Source organism: Stigmatopora argus, chromosome 1 (assembly GCF_051989625.1).
Source record: "Stigmatopora argus isolate UIUO_Sarg chromosome 1, RoL_Sarg_1.0, whole genome shotgun sequence".
Taxonomy (NCBI): Eukaryota; Metazoa; Chordata; class Actinopteri; order Syngnathiformes; family Syngnathidae; genus Stigmatopora; species Stigmatopora argus.
This window is the reverse complement of record NC_135387.1, coordinates 23,385,598-23,403,128: the sequence shown is the minus strand read 5'-3', so window position 1 is coordinate 23,403,128 and position 17,531 is coordinate 23,385,598. Positions and strand designations below refer to the sequence as shown.

The following is a 17,531-nucleotide window of genomic DNA, read 5'->3' as shown; positions in this document are numbered from 1 at the left end:
ATTCCAACCTGGTTCTTATCCAGCTCACAGTTCTTGTATTCTTTTTCACCCTGCTCCTGGAAAGTGACAATAACGAAACCGACAAAGATGTTCATCATGAAGAAGGCAATGATGATAATGTAGATGATGAAGAAGATGGATATCTCAATGCGGTAGTTGTAGATGGGGCCCATGTTTTCACGGTTAGAGTCGATGGCCTTGTACAAGAGACTGCAGGAGGGAAACAACAACAAAAAATAGCTTAATGCAACATTGCAGCTCTCTGCAAGGACTTGTTTCTTGATTGGAAATGTATTTCTGTATACGAAAGAAATGACCGATAACAATTTGAGGTCATTAAGATTCAACAAGTTCACAAATTGCTCCAGAGGGTAGATCTGGATTAAACAAAAATGGAGCCCAAACGCATCATTTTCAGAGGACTGAAAAAAAGAATTGAGTTGTTAAAATGTAAAATATTTTTGAAATGTTTCTAAATTTAAATATATACATTTCAAACTTACGTAGGCCATCCTTCAAAGGTGGAGACGGTGAAGAGAGCCATCATGGCCATCAGGACGTTGTCAAAATTGAAGTCACTGTTGTACCACAAACGCTCCTTGACAACAGGCAGTGCAGTGTCACCGTTGTTGTAGAGAATGTAGGTGCCCCTGTGATTGGACAATGACACTTCATACCATGCACGTAAAAAGGTGCAAACGTGAGCGTTATTGAAAGATACATCATACACTCACTTGCACTCTTCAGGGCTGGATTTGGCGTCATCCGTACAGCGATAAAACTTTCCCTGGATATGAAGAAGACAGAGAACTAAATTATTTGGCTAACATGAATGCTAAAAAGTCTCTCAAAATCAATATGAACGGATCCAAAAATGGAGTACCCTAAAATGGAAGTGAAAAAAACAAAGTGATGCAAAATGAATTCATTGCCTGCTATTGACAATGGTAGATGTCCAATTCACTTAAACTAGCTGTGGATGCTCATCTTTCAGGGCCATTGTCCAATCCATTTTGACTGGAGGGGGCGAATGAATGAAGAAAAATAAAATGGTCCGGAGCACATGAGATATTTGGCATTAATGTGGCCCTAAAACCAAACTGAGTTTGAGACCTATAAATAAAGGCTGCCTCACTCTACCCAGCTTTCCTCTTGGCACATTTCACAGTTGTCTAGTTAGAATTTCAGGCTATTTATGTTGCCTACACAACTATCTGCTTGACTTTACCTTGAAAAGCTGCACTCCGATGCAGGCAAACATAAACTGCAGCAGCGTCGTGACGATCATGATGTTGCCAATTGTCCTGATGGCGACAAACACGCACTGGACCACATGCTGAAAAAAAAAAAAAAAAGAAGGCGGGCGCATGAAATATACAGTACAGTTATGACAAAAGCTTTGTCAAACCTTCCTTTTACATTTATTGAAAGTATTTTCCGTATTTTTCGGACTATAGGTCGCACCTGAGTATAAGTCGCACCACCCAAAAAATACATATGTATTTTGTACATATATATGTATACATGTTTTATTTATTTATTTATATTTATATATCGTATTTTCTGGACTATAAGTCGCACTGGAGTATAAGTCGCATTTTGGGGGGAATTTTATTTGATAAAATCCAACACCAAAAACATACATGTTGAAAGACAATTTAAAATTTAAATAAAATAGAGAACAACAGGCTGAATAAGTGTACGGTATACTAACGTTACATGACTGACATGCCTGGTAATGTCAGTAACGACGTAACACATTAAGAGTTATTCAGATAACTCTAGCATAAAGAACATGCTAAGAAGTTCACCGAACTATCAGTTTCACTCCAAATCACTAAATCCAATTAAATCTTCATCCTCGGTGTCACTTTTAAACAACTCCCCCAACTGAGGAGGTAGATAATTTCGCACCATATAGTCGCACCAGAGTATAAGTCGCACCCCCGGCCAAACTATGAAAAAAATCCGAAAAAGACGGTTTACATATAATTTTTTATCTCATCACAAACAAAGGACTTATATGTTAAAGTTACAATAGTAAAATGGAGATCAGTAGTCAAATAGTCAACTGTTAACATCACAGTTTTTCAAATACTTAAAAAGATAACAGGTTGTCAGTTGTCAGAGAGAAAAAAAATCAGATAAATCACTCTTGAGTATTAGTTGGAGTCATATTTATGATAAAAGTGACTTATAGTCTGGAAAATACGGAAAATATGGAGTTGAAAATCTGAACAGGTAAGTATAAGGTTAAACTAATGCTTATTGATTAGCTCATTGATTGTACAATAATATTGGACATGGAAAAATCTACACATACTAGATGTTCAACATTGCCATTATTATTCTGACCTTAAGTCCTTTGGCTCTGTTAATGGCTCTTAGTGGCCGGAGGACTCTCAAAACACGAAGAATTTTTACTACTGAAATTGCAGAAGACCTAAGGAAGAAGACAAAAAAAAAATGAAAAAAAATACCAAAAGTACCCACCAGGCTCAATGAAAAGGCAGTACATATTTATGCTGAAATGTGTGGGAAAATTTGCCTTCTTTGGGAATCTCACTCCCATATTCCAACTGCCTTTGTTCTAAATTCAACAGCTTATAAAATAAAATACAACACATCCTTGTATTTTGAAGGTTCAAAGTGGTCAAACAAGTTGGAAAATGTTGATTTTTTTTGGCCAATGTCAGACTACATGCTGACTGGTCGCCAAGCCACACTTAGAGACAGATGACCGATCACTCTCGCATTTGCCCAATCATTGAGTAGTAACACACACTGCATGTATGAAAGTCAGGTGAATTAAAAAGAACTATAACATCGCTTTTATTGATAAAAACACAAACAGTCACTCACGCTAGCAGAGTAGAAACAACGACATTACTCGAGAAATATGCACAAAAATGAGTGAGGAATAATACGTACTGAATACCAAAAGAGACCAGAGACACGCCGACAACCAGCAGGTCCAATAAGTTGAAGTAGTTCCGACAGAAAGCTCCCTTATGAAGGAAAGCTCCAAATGCAGTCATCTGAAGACACAGATACCAGTCAAGACTAGAAACGCCAGTGCAAAAATTCATTGTCATTGGCTACTTAGACTACAAAATAAATCAAATGTGTTGAAACAGCATAAGAAACTGTGTTTGAATCTTGTCTATTCTAGTAATCGTCAAAAATAAAAAAACTGATACCGTATTTTTCCGGACTATAAGTCGCACGTTTTTCAGAGTTTGGCTGAGCCTCCGACAAATCCGTATCTAAAAAACTGTTATGTTAAAAGACTATTGTTACTTTAAAGTATGTTTGGTCTTAAAAAATAAAAATAAAAAATGGCCCTCAAAAATGCGACTTATACGCCAATGCGAGTTCTATATTTTTTTCTCTTCATTGTGTATTCTTTGGCTGGTGCAATTTATACTGTATAAAATATGGTAATAATGAAATTAACTGAGTGAGGCAGATTATACTCTCACAAGGCAATTTTGAATATTCTTTTAACATTTTTATATAAGCAAAATTTGGAATGTAGCACAGTGGAACCATTTAAATCAAATGCCTTCACGACAAACTTTTAAAAATGTATACCTTTGTTATTGAATTAATGTATTGTCATTAAAGTTAGGATTAAATTTACTTTGTTATCTTAGTATATTACACTTATATTATCATTGACAATGATGAAATTTTCCTGAAATCAATTAAAGCACAATTTTAATGGTTTTACAATGGCAACAGATTTCTTTGGGAAATTATTATTCTTAAACTAAAGCATATCGCAGTCAACCTTTTTCCTAATAATTCAAATTTGTGGTTCCACTCTATGTTATATATATTCATATAGTACTATATAAACACACACGACATTTACAACAACAAAAAACATCTGACACAGCATTCTAAAGCCACGACATTCATTTCTGGGGCAGATTAAACATACATTCCACAGTATAATAACCATGTCGCTTCAATCTACTCTATTCAATTTCTAAAGACATATTACAACAACAACAACAACAACAACATGTCTAAACATGCAGAGGGATGAGGCAAAGATCGGAACTCTAACTATGAACATTTTGTTTCCAACATATATATGCATTCTTGAGCAGTTCAACATATATGTGCAGTATTATTTAAGATTACATATGCAGATAAAATATTTTAAAGACTATTTTAAAGGTGAGCATGTATAAAACTGATTTCAAATTGGACTCCAAATATCATTCTGCACCCTATTATGCAAGTAGCAGCCCACTATGTGTGCTTCCTACACACCCCATTGCCAAATTGCCACATGAGTTCTTAATTTAAATACTTGTCCACCGGCATGTCCACTCACCATTGAGCAATCAGAGGAAAGAGTTCAAATTGTATTTCTTCAATATTTAATTTTAATATTCATTAAATGTTCATATTGGATCCATTGACCTGGATATTAATAAGAATATTATGAAGTATCTGACTGTTTCTTGCAAAATTGCTATAATGAGGAAAAGTAATGTTAGCAAAATGCAAGGCCACCTTTAAATACTTAAATGTAATGATGTTTAAAATTTAAATATTTATTTTTAAAAAGGGTGTTGATTTTTCTCAAAATAGTTTCCATCTGCATATAACTTTTTTTCCTCATTTAAAAAAATGTTAGCCCTGAAAGGTCACCTCAGAGGTCAACCACTGTTCAATAATGTGTTTAAAAATAGAGGCTGAGATGGAACAGCCATTTAGAGACTTGGAAATATTCTAGAACTTTTTGTTGAAGGGCTGTTTCCATGACAACATGACAAACGGCCATTTAAAAAAGGAAGAGGAGGGCGGGCATAAATATGCAGCATGCTTGGATGTTGTAGAATTGATCACTAAGATATTTTATTGAATTTAAATTTGCAGAGGCATCTCAATGCTCTCTTGATTACCTTAATAAGGATCTCAAATGTAAACATACTAGTGAAGACATAGTCTGCATAGCCTAGGATCTGAGGAAGCAATCAGAGTGACACAAGCACGTAGGAGGTTACTGAAGCTCTAGCCAACACAGTACCACACCACACACACACACCATTTACCTTCAAAAGGATCTCAACAGTAAAGATTGCCGTGAAAGCATAGTCAAAATAACCAAGTATCTGCAAGAGGCAATGCACAAGTTGCAGTCATCAAAACGTCCTGGAGACAACAGCACAGTGTTCTGATTTTTTTTCCCTAATGTTTGGGCGCACACAAACTCCGCTCAAGTGTCAGATCTTAACGAATTAATTTGATACTGTTTTGAATAGCCAAAACAGCTTTTGCAAAAACTGCTGTTGTTCCAGAAAGTTCGGTCAATGAGCTTCCCAGGTTTTATTTTACTGTGGGTAAAATGACATTTGACCTTGGGAAAACTCGACAATCAGAGATCAATAGAAATGCATTGTTAAAGGAGAAGACGGCACATTTGTCGTGTGCATGCCAGCAACAATAGCTCAATCGGAAAATGGCTGCGCAATTTAGGGTACCCGGACATTTCGTCGACGGACAATTCGTCGCCGGACACCTCTCTCAAAATTATAATCACCCAACCTTAACCACTAACCTTAACCACTATCCCCTAACCCTAATCCTAACCACTAACCTTAACCACTATCCCCTAGCCCGCGGCGATTTAACAAAAAAAAGCCTTACTATCTATGGCCATTTATTTTGAGGAATTCTAACTCATAGACAGGTGTGCAAATACTGATTTGCAGCGGTATCACGCAAATAAATCGCTAAAAAGTCATACATTTTTCCTTTTTGGATCATCTCTCTCACAGTGGCCATGCACCTACGAAGTACATTTCTAAGTGAGAGAACTTGCAATACAGCAAGGTGTTGAAGTACTTTATATGGTCATATTTATTAAATAAATAAAAGTCTTAGTATACTTTTAGCCCGCAACTAATTGTCCGTCGACGAAATGCTGTCGACGAATTGTCCGGCGACGAAACGTCCGTTCACGACAATTTAGATATCTAAAAGGTAAAATGGGCTTCATCTGCATCGTAGATAGAGAAAAAAGAAAGACAGAGAAAGTTTAAACATGTATAGTGCTGTATTTTCTGGACTATAAGGTGCACTTTTTTCATAAATTTTGAGTTGGAGTTTGATTTATTTGATAAGGGAAATCACATATTAATGAACATATCTATATATATGTTAAAGAACATATTCTAGTGCAACTAATGTATATTTTTATCAGCTTCATTGTGTATTATGTGGCTGGTGGGACTTATGGTCCGAAAAATGTGATAATTATGAAGTGTGTTCCTAATTTTTTGGCTTCTTTATTTATGCTAGGTGCAGTCTTCTTCTTTAAGAAAAACAAAAATATTATGAATCATGTAAGATCTATAAAGCCTCTTAACATAAAACCTCTCGCAGTGCTCCCTGTCCTATTTTCCTAATTAATAAAACGAGTGATACTGTATTTTCTATGCAAACAGGTGCTTCTTAATATAAAGGGGGACCCCTCCAAAAAAGACGGGAATTTGTAGAGCGTATTGGCAGACATGAGCAAGAAAGCGACCTTGAACAAGTAAACTGTCTGCCATTTTAGTAATTAAGGTGAAATCATGATGAAATTTACAGTATGCCAAGCTAAGATGTTGCAGTGGATTTTAAGATTGCATTCGTATATAAAGACACCATCTGGAGGATGCAATTTTGAACAAATGGAAATTCCATCAATGTTTCTTAAAAGTCTCATTTCCTGTGAACAAAATAATTTTATTCCATCACTGTTGGGTTTATTTATTATATTATTGTTGTTTTTTTAAATAAAACGTTGAAGTTAATCACCGAACTGGGTCAGAAATAACACTGACAAATTCTAAAATATCTGTAGAAATTTTTGAAATGACAGCAAGGAAAGGTAATGGAAACCTTGGATTATTCATTATTCCCTAAAATTCCAAAAAATATTCAATAATCAGCTCAGACACTCCAAATTCTGCATTTCATTGTGTTCATTTTAGTGCAACATGATTATTGGGCTAGTCTTCTTTCGGAGCAGTTTTTAAGATGTACCATCTGAAATTATCAGACTTCAATGCAATTTTTTCCTCCAAAAATGTTCTTATGAGTACTCGATTCTATGATTTGCAAGACACTATGGCTATGTAAGGATCCAAACCAATTACAGTTGGTTACGTACAATATTGCGTGCAGAGAAGTTCCGTATGGGGTCCTCGGCAGCCAAAGAGACAGAGCTCAGCATGATGAAGACCAGGATCAGGTTGGTGAAGATCTGATGGTTTATCAGCTTATGGCAGAATACACGAAATCTGAAAAGTATCCACTTATTAGACACAAATGTTGACATATTTTTTTCTATTCTACCTTGCACTGTGCCATTTATGTATTATGTCCGATAATGTGGTGGATCAGCTGGAACAACAACCTGCACCCACTGAGGCCCTTTCGGAAATAGTTAGACACCCCTGGCCCAAATGTTTGCCTGACACAATCTCACTGATGATAACTTTGATAAATTGATCAATATTTGTATTTACGGGTTGGTGCTGCTGAAGATGAAAAAGGCGCTGCCTTCTGGGATGGGAATACTTTTTTCCTTGATGGTGAGTTCAGATATTCTTTTTGGACGGGGCCCAACTGGGACTTTGGGAAGATCCTCATTGTCGTCGTCCACACAACACACTAGAAAAATATAGTCATGAGAGCTTTATTAGCAATCACTCATGATATTTAAAGCTCCTTTAAAGAAATTACATTGATAACATTGACTGGTTGAACAATGTAATTGTTCCTAGGTATGAGTTTGAGCGTAAATACTTCTTTGTCTACTTGTTCCACCAATTCAGGGTATACCCCACCAACTGCCGTTTGTTGGTACAGTGTACCTCGACATATGAGTGCCCCGGCATACGAGCAATTTGAGATACGAGTAAAATTTGGGGCAAATATTTATCTTGAGATACGAGACAAATTTTGATATACCAGCATACAGTGGACCCGAGAAGCTGCTCATAAGAACATCATGGGCACTGTCTCTCTCCCCGTAACTCCCTCGTGTAATGTCTCTATGAGCACTGGGCGGAGCGTTGTATTTTTTTCAGTGATTTTTTTTCCCGTTAGTCTGTGCGAATGGCGGAGCGATCGCTAATACGAGAGGAGTATATACTACTTCTCGTTGGCAATTGGTCGTGTGTTATCCTATTGTGAGGACATTTGTGTGCATCATTTTGAGAATATTTTGAAGGGAATACAAAAGCAAACAACCCTCGATAGGTTGCTTCTGAAAGTCACGGTGGAGGCGGGGCAAATAGAGCCAACCCGGGAGAAGAAAGGTATAAAAATTTAAAATGAAATTAGAATTTAGTTTAGTGTAAGGTTAGATTAAATTTATTTTTGATTATGTCTGCATAGTAATCAAATTCATTTAAATTTGTTTATGTTATGTTACGAGCGCGTTGCCGTGCAAAAAGTCTTCCCCCCTACCCCCCTTCCATCTGTCCCTCTCTCTCCCCTCCGTGAAATCCATCTAATTTTAGTACTATTAAACACATTTTAGTATTATTAAACCATTAGTTATTTGTTACTTTGTTAATAGATGGCAAATTAGAACAAATAAAAACGTTTTTCCAATCCAATATCCTGTTTTTGGTGTTTTTTGAGAGGGTTGGAACAAATTCATTTGTTTTTAGTTCATTTCTATGGGAAACGTTCATTTGAGTTACGAGTAAATCGACATACGAGCTCCGTCCCGGAACGAATTAAGCTCGTATTTTGAGGTACCACTGTACTATAATAGGCTCCAGCACCCTCATAACCATAACAGAATAATTTCATTATTTTCATTCTTCTTGAAATTCCAACTTTTCAAAAGTTCAGAAGCAAGAAACCCTTACCCTTCACTCTGTGTGACAATAGAATGTCATGTCTTACCTGGTGAGTCAATATGAAGTTCTTTGTCCTCCTCCAGTAAGAGCTCAACTGGCACCTACGCAATAAAAAAATAAAATAAAAAAAGATAAAGACTGTTGTAAAGTAATGAACTGTCTTGTGTACCTTTGTCTCTCCATCCGTGTCTTGTGTTATTTTCACTCTATGTTCTCTGTTTTGGAGAGGCAAAAATAAGAAGCAAGCCTTTAAAAAGCACGAGAGGAAACAAAGAATCAAATAAATAAAGGGTGTGCTCATACTTTGTACTGTTCCTCCTCATCTTGGCCTCCTCTTCTTCCTTCTGTGCCGTGTTGAGGCTCTCTGCGTCGGCCAAGTTGTCGACAGCAATGGCCAAGAACACATTTAGCAGGATGTCTGGTTGTGTGGCTTAAGGGAAAGAAAACGCTTGCCATAAACAAGAAAAAAGGAAATACAATGGTACCTCGACCTACGATCAGCTCGTGGTACGACATGCTCGTGGTACAATGAAAATTTCGACCGAATAATTCGCCCACGATACGATCAAAATTTCAAGATGCGACCAAGCCAGGTGGCCATGACATGAGAGGCTGTTTATCATTGTAGCGCACTGTCTTTTTTTGCCGCATCTCTTTTGTGTATAACAGATATCTACGAGCACTGAACGATTTATTCAGACGAGTTTCGACCAGGAAACGCACAACGCGCGTGCACGGGCAAAAAGAGGGCTTTCTGGGTAATGAAGTATACTCGTGCACACAACACCGATAGGCAATGGCACCCTTTCTCAGAATAAAACTTTATTACCCACAATCAATACGTGGGTAAGCTCAGCTATTGCAGTTCCTGTTATTCTTTCCTTAGCCTTAGGTCCCGCGATCGCTCATTCAAGACTACTTTTCGTTGGCAAGTGGTTGTGCGTTATCCTATTGTGAGGACATTTGTGTGCATCATTTTCGGAATATTTTGAAGGGAATACAACAGCAAACAGCCCATCGATAGCGAACGTGAGGGTGGAGGCGTGGCAAACAGCTAACCCACCCAGAACAAAGGTAAAAAATAAGATTAAAACAAAATTAGAATTCAGTTTTATGTAAAGTTACATTAACCATATGTTTGAGTGTGTCTGTATATATTAATCCAAGTTAATTTTAATTTGTTTGTTCGTTTACGAGTGCCGTGGATAAAGTCCCCCCGAACACCCCCCCCCCTCCTCCTCCGTGTGTGTCGTTGTCTAACCCTAACCCTCCCCTCCGTGAAATGCGTCTAATTTTACTTCAATTAAACATATTTTTTTACTATTAAACCACTAGTTATGTGTTACTTTGTTAATAGATGGCGAATTAGAAGAAATAAAACATTTTTTCCAATCCAATGTATCCTGTTTTTGGTGTTTTTTCAGAGGATTGGAACAAATTAATTTGTTTTTAGTTCATTTCAATGGGAAACGTCCGCTCGAGTTACAAAAAGCTCGACATACAATCTCAGTCCTGGAATGGATCAAGATCGTATGTTGAGGTACCACTGTAATACAAGTGATGTCAATTCAGTAGTCTGCTTAAACGTGTGGGCAACAGGATACAGTTTCCACAGATGAAGAGGATGATGAAGTAAATGCAAACCACCATCCCAGAGGAGGCTGGCCCACCATATGCCATGATCCCATCATACATCACTGTATTCCAGTCTTCTCCTGTCAGAATCTGGTTAACACAAAGCAAGAAACAAAAAATGGTACACTCATCGAAAATCGGATGTTTTATTATAAAGCAACTAATCCAAACAATCCCTCCCGTATCTTTTTGGCATTAGAACTTTTTTATTTTAATATTCCGCGCTTCCGCCCAAATGGTGCACCGCCATTCTGGTCATCAACCAAAAGCTATTACACAAACTTTCACACACACACGCATAAATGTGCAACAGGGAAGATTTAGTTCCAAATGATGCGTCGAGGCTAATTTCGTGTCCATTTTATATCAGGTATAAAAATATATTGTCTTTCCCTACAGTGAATGGCCACTTTTTGTGCAGCGAGTGGTATTTATTGAGTAATATAAGGTCGAATGGAACTGAATTGTGTGCAGTGATGTGGTCGTGCATAAATGTATTCACTTGAGTTACATACAAGGATGAATTTTTATTATTCTATTAATGTCACACCATACATTTAAGTGAGCGCATTGAGTCTGAGGGATTTTCTTTTACAAATTTTCCAAAGCACTGATGGCAGGCTTTTGTACGCTTTCAATGTTTTGTGGGTGTATGTGCTTGTGGTATTAATAAGGGAGTAATTGTGTTTTTTTGTCTGTGAATGGCTAGACACCAATTCAGGGTGGGATAGGCCCCAGCTCCCCCAGTGACCCACGTGAGGATACGCGCTTCAGAAAATGAATTAGTAATGTAAATTTTATGTCCAAATGTTTCTTTTTTTTTCTTTTCCAGATAAAAATGCTTGGATACATTTGGATGTGAGAAAGAAAAATCAAACAATGCAACGATGAGTTTTAATGTTGGATTGGAGCTCTTCAATGAGACTGAGAATGTACTCGTTATTCCAAAAGTACAGTGCTCGCTCTGCTACCTGAAAGTGAGGATTGGCCACACATTTGGAGATCTGCTTAAACAATGGCTCCTGGATTTTCTTGAACTGGGTAGGTTCAATGACATCCAAAATCACCTCAATTTCACCCAGGAACATCACCTCTTTCTGGCTGCAGGTCTTGGGCCAAAACTTCAGCAAACCTCGGATTACCGGTTCAGTTAGTGTTGGATCCTTTTCTAGAAACTGGACCACACAATACGCCAGCTGTGCGTGAAAGAGGGCCAGTCCCTTTGCTGTATGTAATGGGATTTGTCATCTCTAAAATATAAAGATTTATTTATCTATATATTCATTTATCTTTAAATTTATTTATTTTTATTTATTTATATATGTATTTATTTATATATTTATTTATATATTTATTTATTTATATATTTATTTATTTATATATTTATTTATTGGTATATTTATTTATTTATTAACGTATGTATTTATATATTGGTATATTTATTTATTAACTTATTTATTTATGTCTTTTCCTGTGTCTGTATTCTCACCCTCTTGCTACTGTGACAGTGAAATTTCCCGAATATGGGATGAATAAAGTTATCTAATCTGATCTAAAGCACCCACCTGAAACACAGTGAGTAGGGCCTGGGGAAAGTTGTCGAATGTGCTTCGCTTAGTCACCGTCTCATCAAAGTTAAACTTGCCCCCAAAAAGTTGCATGCCCAGCAGGGAGAAAATGATGATGAAGAGAAAAAGAAGCAGCAACAGTGAAGCTATGGACTTCATGGAGTTGAGCAGAGAAGCCACCAGGTTGCTCAGTGATGCCCAGTGGCTGAAGAAAACAGAAATATCGCTTATCAATAGTTAGCAGAGTTAAGCTAAGAAGGTTTCATTCAATAGCACGTCTTTTCATGAATATCTTTTTTGTGTGCGATCTCAGTGAAACTCACCGTGTGACCTTAAAGATCCTCAGGAGTCGAACGCAGCGGAAAACAGAGATGCCCAGCGGCGACATGAGGGCCAGCTCCACCAGGATGGTTTCCATGATGCCGCCGCACACCACGAAACAATCAAAGCGATTGAACAAGGAAACAAAGTAGGCCTGTAGCCCCAAACTGTACATTTTCACCAGCATCTCCAAAGTGAACATGGCCAGGAGAACTTTATTGGCGACGTCTGGGAAAACAAGGAGAGAGAGAGGAGATTCAATCGGAAAATGAATGAGCAAATTCACTACAATTTAGTTCTCTTGTCACTAGAAGACGTCCAATCCATTTCAACTGGGAGGGTTACAATGTTCATTCACTGCCATCCCTCACAGTTCAAACGGTTTTGGCGTCTATTACCGCCAAAGGCTGTAAATGAGTTTAAAAAAAATGCTCCAACCATTCTCGTCTTATTTTCTGAACTGCTCTATCCTCACTAGGATTGCGGGGGTGCTGGACCCTATCCCAGCTGACTTTGGGCCAGAGGCGGGTGGGGGACACCCTGAATTGGTGGCCAGCCAGTTGCAAGGCACAAGGAGACAAACAACCAATCACTCAGCTGGGGGCAATTTAGAGTGTCCAAACAGCCTACCGTGCATGTCTTTGGAATGTGGGAGGAAACCAGAGTACCCGGAGGAAACCCACGCAGGCCCGGGGAGAACACGCAAACTCCACACAGGTGGACCGACCTGGATTTGAACCCAGGTCCCCCACTGTGAGGCCAACGCGCTAACCACTTAACTGCCGGGCTGCCCATCGTCCAGCTAAAGTCACAGAAGTAGAGTTGGTTATATAAAAAATGATATGTGCAGAATTTTACAGGCAATGAGTCACCATTCTTTTCTTTAGTAAACTCAGATGTTAACACAAAACGGCATCGCACTGCTTAAGTGTTTCATTCCAGGCCAAAAAGTACAAATGATGTTTGCTTTCCAACAAGGACGCAAACGTGCCCATCAAAAATGCGACATATTTTTTGCAATGAAACCAAAAACACATACTCCACCGTACAGCTTGCAGGAAACAAATGGGAAAAAATACCCCCCCACCCCCCCAAAAAAAGGAGACACAATTTACCCTGAACTTCGGTGAGCCAGTCTGGTTGGTTGTAGTGTTCTGAGGCGATGGTGAGAGTATTGAGAAAAACCAAGATGATGACCAGCCAGTAGAATGTCACAGATTTCACCGCTGCACGACACTTCCTGCGACAGAAGCGATTCCACCGTCGACCCTGACGACTTGGAAAAAGAGAAGGATGGAAAGGACGACTTTAGACTATAAGCAAAAAGCCCCCTAGACAGGTCACCGGTCAATCAAAATGGTCAAACAGAGGTCAATCACAATTTACACTGAGTACGCTCCACATTGACAATAAGTGAAACAAAAATTAAGACAACACGGGTGTGGTCAGTCATAATCACGGCATGAAGACGAATTGATGAACCAATTAATCGTGACCAGACGTTTCGTCGAAAGACGTTTGGTCCCCGGACGTTTGGTCCCCGGACGTTTAGTCCCCGGACGTTTAGTCCCCGGACGTTTGGTCCCCGGACGTTTGGTAGACCGGACGTTTGGTCGACCGGACGTTTGGTAGAACGGACGTTTGGTAGAACAGACGTTTGGTAGAACGGACGTTTGGTCGCCGGGTTCGCTCACTGTCAAATTATGACAGAGAGTTTACTGTTGATATTTTGATATTAGATATTAAACTCTCTCTCTCATGATTATAATTTTGAGAGCTGGTTTCAACAGTAACAACCCGGCGAGCAAACGTCCGTTCTACCAAACGTTCGTTCTACCAAACATCCGGTCGACCAAACGTCCCGTCGACCAAACATCCGGCGACCAAACGTCCGGTCGACCAAACGTCCGGGGACCAAACGTCCGGGGACCAAACGTCCGGGGACCAAACGTCTTTCGACGAAACGTCCGAGTACCCCAATTAATAACTCAACCTGCATTAATTAGGAGTGAAAAACACAAGGGATTTGGATCATCGTATAATACAACAATGTGAGTAAATGAAGGCATGCTGGATGAGTTTAATCCACTCAACGGATGAAGCACATGCCGAGTGGGTTGACGTCACAACGTGGTACTAACCTGCACTTTGACTTAGTAATTTTTGTACTGAGGAGAATGGGAGATAATAAGTTGTTTTAAAAAAAAAACTGTTTTGGACTTGTACACAAGGAGCATGTGAATGGGAAAGTAAAGACATTTGTGACACTTACCAAAGAGGAGCACAGCATAGCCATTTGTTGTCCTCACCACGGTGCGTGTCAGTGGTTACAGACTCTGTTTCACTTGTGGGTACGCTTGCTGTTGAAGCACAAACAATTCGAGTAAAAAATATAACATACTTTATTCTTAGTTATGTGTTTCTTATTTTATCGTTGACAATGATGCCTCTTATCTTAGGATTCAGTAATGCAAATAAAATAATTCAATGTTAGCCTATAACATGAAACTTGGTTTAGGTTTCATTAAAACAATAATTATGTCATGGATATCTTAAGTGTAGTCACTTAAATACTTAAATATATAGTTCACACTGCATTTGTTCAATTGGGATTCTGTAAAGTGGCAAGAAGACGAGCTTTTCTAAATGCTGATGGAAGGATGAGATATTTAGATTAGATTAGATTAATTAGATAACTTTATTCATCCCGTATTTGGGAAATTTCACTGTCACAGTAGCAAGATGGTGAGAATACAGACACAGCAAGATATATTTTAGACATAAATAAATAGGTTTTAACTGTAAACTGACTATAAACTGTGCCACGACATCGCGATGTGCCCACCGACAATACTCACACATTTTTGGAACATATCTTACTCTTTTAACAATGGTTAGTCTCTCACCAAGTGTCTTGCCAATACCCACGCCTAAAATAAACGACCTGTCACAGCTGCTTGTTAAGTTGGTCCTCTGATGTTGAACAGATAAAGAAACTTGCCACCACTCTGCTTCAATTCAGCGCCCTTTGTTGCTATTAAACTCAGCTGTGCTTCCTCCAAACAAACAAAATAAATCTTTTCCATATTTAATTTTCACTGTACTATTTTACATGGCAATTTTACAATTAAAGCCCATGTTTTTCTGCCATCAAGAGAAATTCAACTTTTCCATAGAAAAATGAGTGAAAGGATGTGTGTAAGGACTTTGTTGATGTGTGGGAAGAAAACATGACAAACAAAAACATGACAGCAAAACAAAGTAGGACAATGATGAGTTACGACTTGTGAATTCCAAGACAAACACGACGTGTCCAAGATGATGTAAATGAAAAAAATGATTTGGTCCAAACACATTTACCCTGCGTCTCTGTTGACTGGGTGAACCAGCCAAACTTTCCCTTCTTCTTCTCGGTGAGATCCGCTAATGTGACCCCTTGGTGTTATCGACGTGCAGTTCACGTAGCAAAGGAAGTAGCAGGTCAGTAAAGAGCATTACAAGAAAAAAAATGACTAGGAATGCCTGCAGTTCGTTGTGGGAGAATGTAAATGAACACAAGGCTTGAATCTAGTTAAAATATTAGCTTCTCATGTCATAACATATCACTTGTGTCAGTGCCCATAAAAGGACAGTGGGAGGGCTACCAGGAGAGCATTACTCTAAGTTCTATGGTGTGGTGTCATCAGCGTTACATGACAATGGAAGCGGGTAAAGGGGAATTAGAGTCATTTGATGGAACTCACTGTTGCGCTTTCCTTCCTCGAATCCCTCTTCTTCGTTCTCAGGATCAATGTCCTCGGCCTGAGTAATCCAGTCCAGGTATCCCTTCAGGTCTTCCTCCAGCTGCTGCTTCTCACGCAGCTTCTGGAAGTCACCTCGCGCTTTGGCTTTCTCTCGCTCTTTGGAGAACTCGCTGCAAAGCATCGAGGCCGTCAAACAGTTGGTTACAGTTCACCCAACTGGCAGAAAATTTGAGGGGGAAAAAAGTAACTTACCCACTGAGGACACCCAAGACCAAGTTAAGAACAAAGAAGGACCCAAAGATGACCAGACTGACAAAGTAGACCCATGGCAGCTCAAAACCCATGGCGTCATTCATCTGAAAACACCCAGGCAGAAAAAGACACAAGAGTTTAAAAACCCATGCTATTTCATCACTATTTTATTGATGGACACTGTTACAGTCTTTATCATGGAATAGTATACAAAAAGAAGCAGCACACACGCATTGGTGAATGGTCCAAAAGCAAGATTGCAATCTCTCCCGATGTCTTCCTAAATTTAGTTTCACTCCAATTGTTGTCATCATTTATTTTTATTTCCCTGACGATAAAAAAATGACTGATAATGTACAGTACCTAAATAAAGTTGCTTATCACAAAATAGTGGAAGGTAGGTAATAACGAAATTCGATGAATAGATGCTTTATTGAATAGTATATGAATTGTTCGTCAATAGCATGGAGATGAATGACTTCATTTATAGGGTTCTAATTGTCGTTATTTTCCTCAAAATGTTCACATTTTTCCTCTGTGATGAACGCAAAGTGCGTTCACTTATTCTCACTAGTGACTGAATGGTCACCCTCTGTATGTGCCACGCCACAAAATCATTGACTTCCTGACATTAAATTAATAGATTTTACAGATTCGTATAATTATACGACAGAAATCTTTGTTGATATTTCACCCATACCTATTCAAGAGTTAAAAAAAATACTTTTCTTTCCCTCTACATCACGTCTGCCTTCCATTCGGATTGGCACGTCCTTGATACGCTGCTTGAAAAGCAGCTGTAACATAACGTTGTCGTGGTTACACGTCCATGAATAAAAGCGAGAAGCTTAGGAGGACAATGAGGAAGGGCCAAAGGGCAGCTCCTAAATGATGTACGTATTGTGATGTGCTTTGCCAGGGCAGATGTACGTTTGTGAACAGGCAGGAAATTGGAGCTTTCCTGGACGTCTATAAGGACCCCAAATGTTGCCTAAGGAAAACCAGATTATTTATACATACTTATAATTAACCTTAGCGTGTACAATAGTCACTGGGATAGAAAAAAATCAGAATCACAGTTGATATTCTCCTTGCCCCGACAAGGGTGGGTTGAGTTACAGGAAGTGCTC

At 38.6% G+C, this 17,531-nt stretch overlaps 1 protein-coding gene across 5 annotated transcripts in view; it reads right to left on the bottom strand.

The window, feature by feature from the left end:
• cacna1db (calcium channel, voltage-dependent, L type, alpha 1D subunit, b) overlaps window positions 1-17,531 on the bottom strand; it is a 50,890-nt gene that overhangs the window by 15,283 nt on the left and 18,076 nt on the right. Inside the window, exons 8-28 of one of the 5 annotated variants that reach the window (XM_077609858.1) lie at window positions 16,402-16,505; window positions 16,150-16,319; window positions 15,767-15,841; window positions 14,679-14,766; window positions 13,522-13,682; window positions 12,409-12,634; window positions 12,083-12,290; window positions 10,487-10,607; window positions 9,186-9,300; window positions 9,052-9,097; window positions 8,929-8,983; window positions 7,536-7,680; window positions 7,178-7,307; window positions 5,073-5,132; window positions 4,923-4,982; window positions 2,932-3,038; window positions 2,356-2,443; window positions 1,229-1,336; window positions 735-787; window positions 504-650; window positions 9-210 (exon numbers count right to left, since the gene is read on the bottom strand). In XM_077609858.1, the coding sequence (XP_077465984.1) occupies window positions 9-210; window positions 504-650; window positions 735-787; window positions 1,229-1,336; window positions 2,356-2,443; window positions 2,932-3,038; window positions 4,923-4,982; window positions 5,073-5,132; window positions 7,178-7,307; window positions 7,536-7,680; window positions 8,929-8,983; window positions 9,052-9,097; window positions 9,186-9,300; window positions 10,487-10,607; window positions 12,083-12,290; window positions 12,409-12,634; window positions 13,522-13,682; window positions 14,679-14,766; window positions 15,767-15,841; window positions 16,150-16,319; window positions 16,402-16,505 (2,469 nt within the window). The remainder of the gene's footprint in view (window positions 1-8; window positions 211-503; window positions 651-734; window positions 788-1,228; window positions 1,337-2,355; window positions 2,444-2,931; window positions 3,039-4,922; window positions 4,983-5,072; window positions 5,133-7,177; window positions 7,308-7,535; window positions 7,681-8,928; window positions 8,984-9,051; window positions 9,098-9,185; window positions 9,301-10,486; window positions 10,608-12,082; window positions 12,291-12,408; window positions 12,635-13,521; window positions 13,683-14,678; window positions 14,767-15,766; window positions 15,842-16,149; window positions 16,320-16,401; window positions 16,506-17,531) is intronic. The other 4 variants (XM_077609863.1, XM_077609889.1, XM_077609881.1 and 1 more) reach the window with 4 other exon arrangements.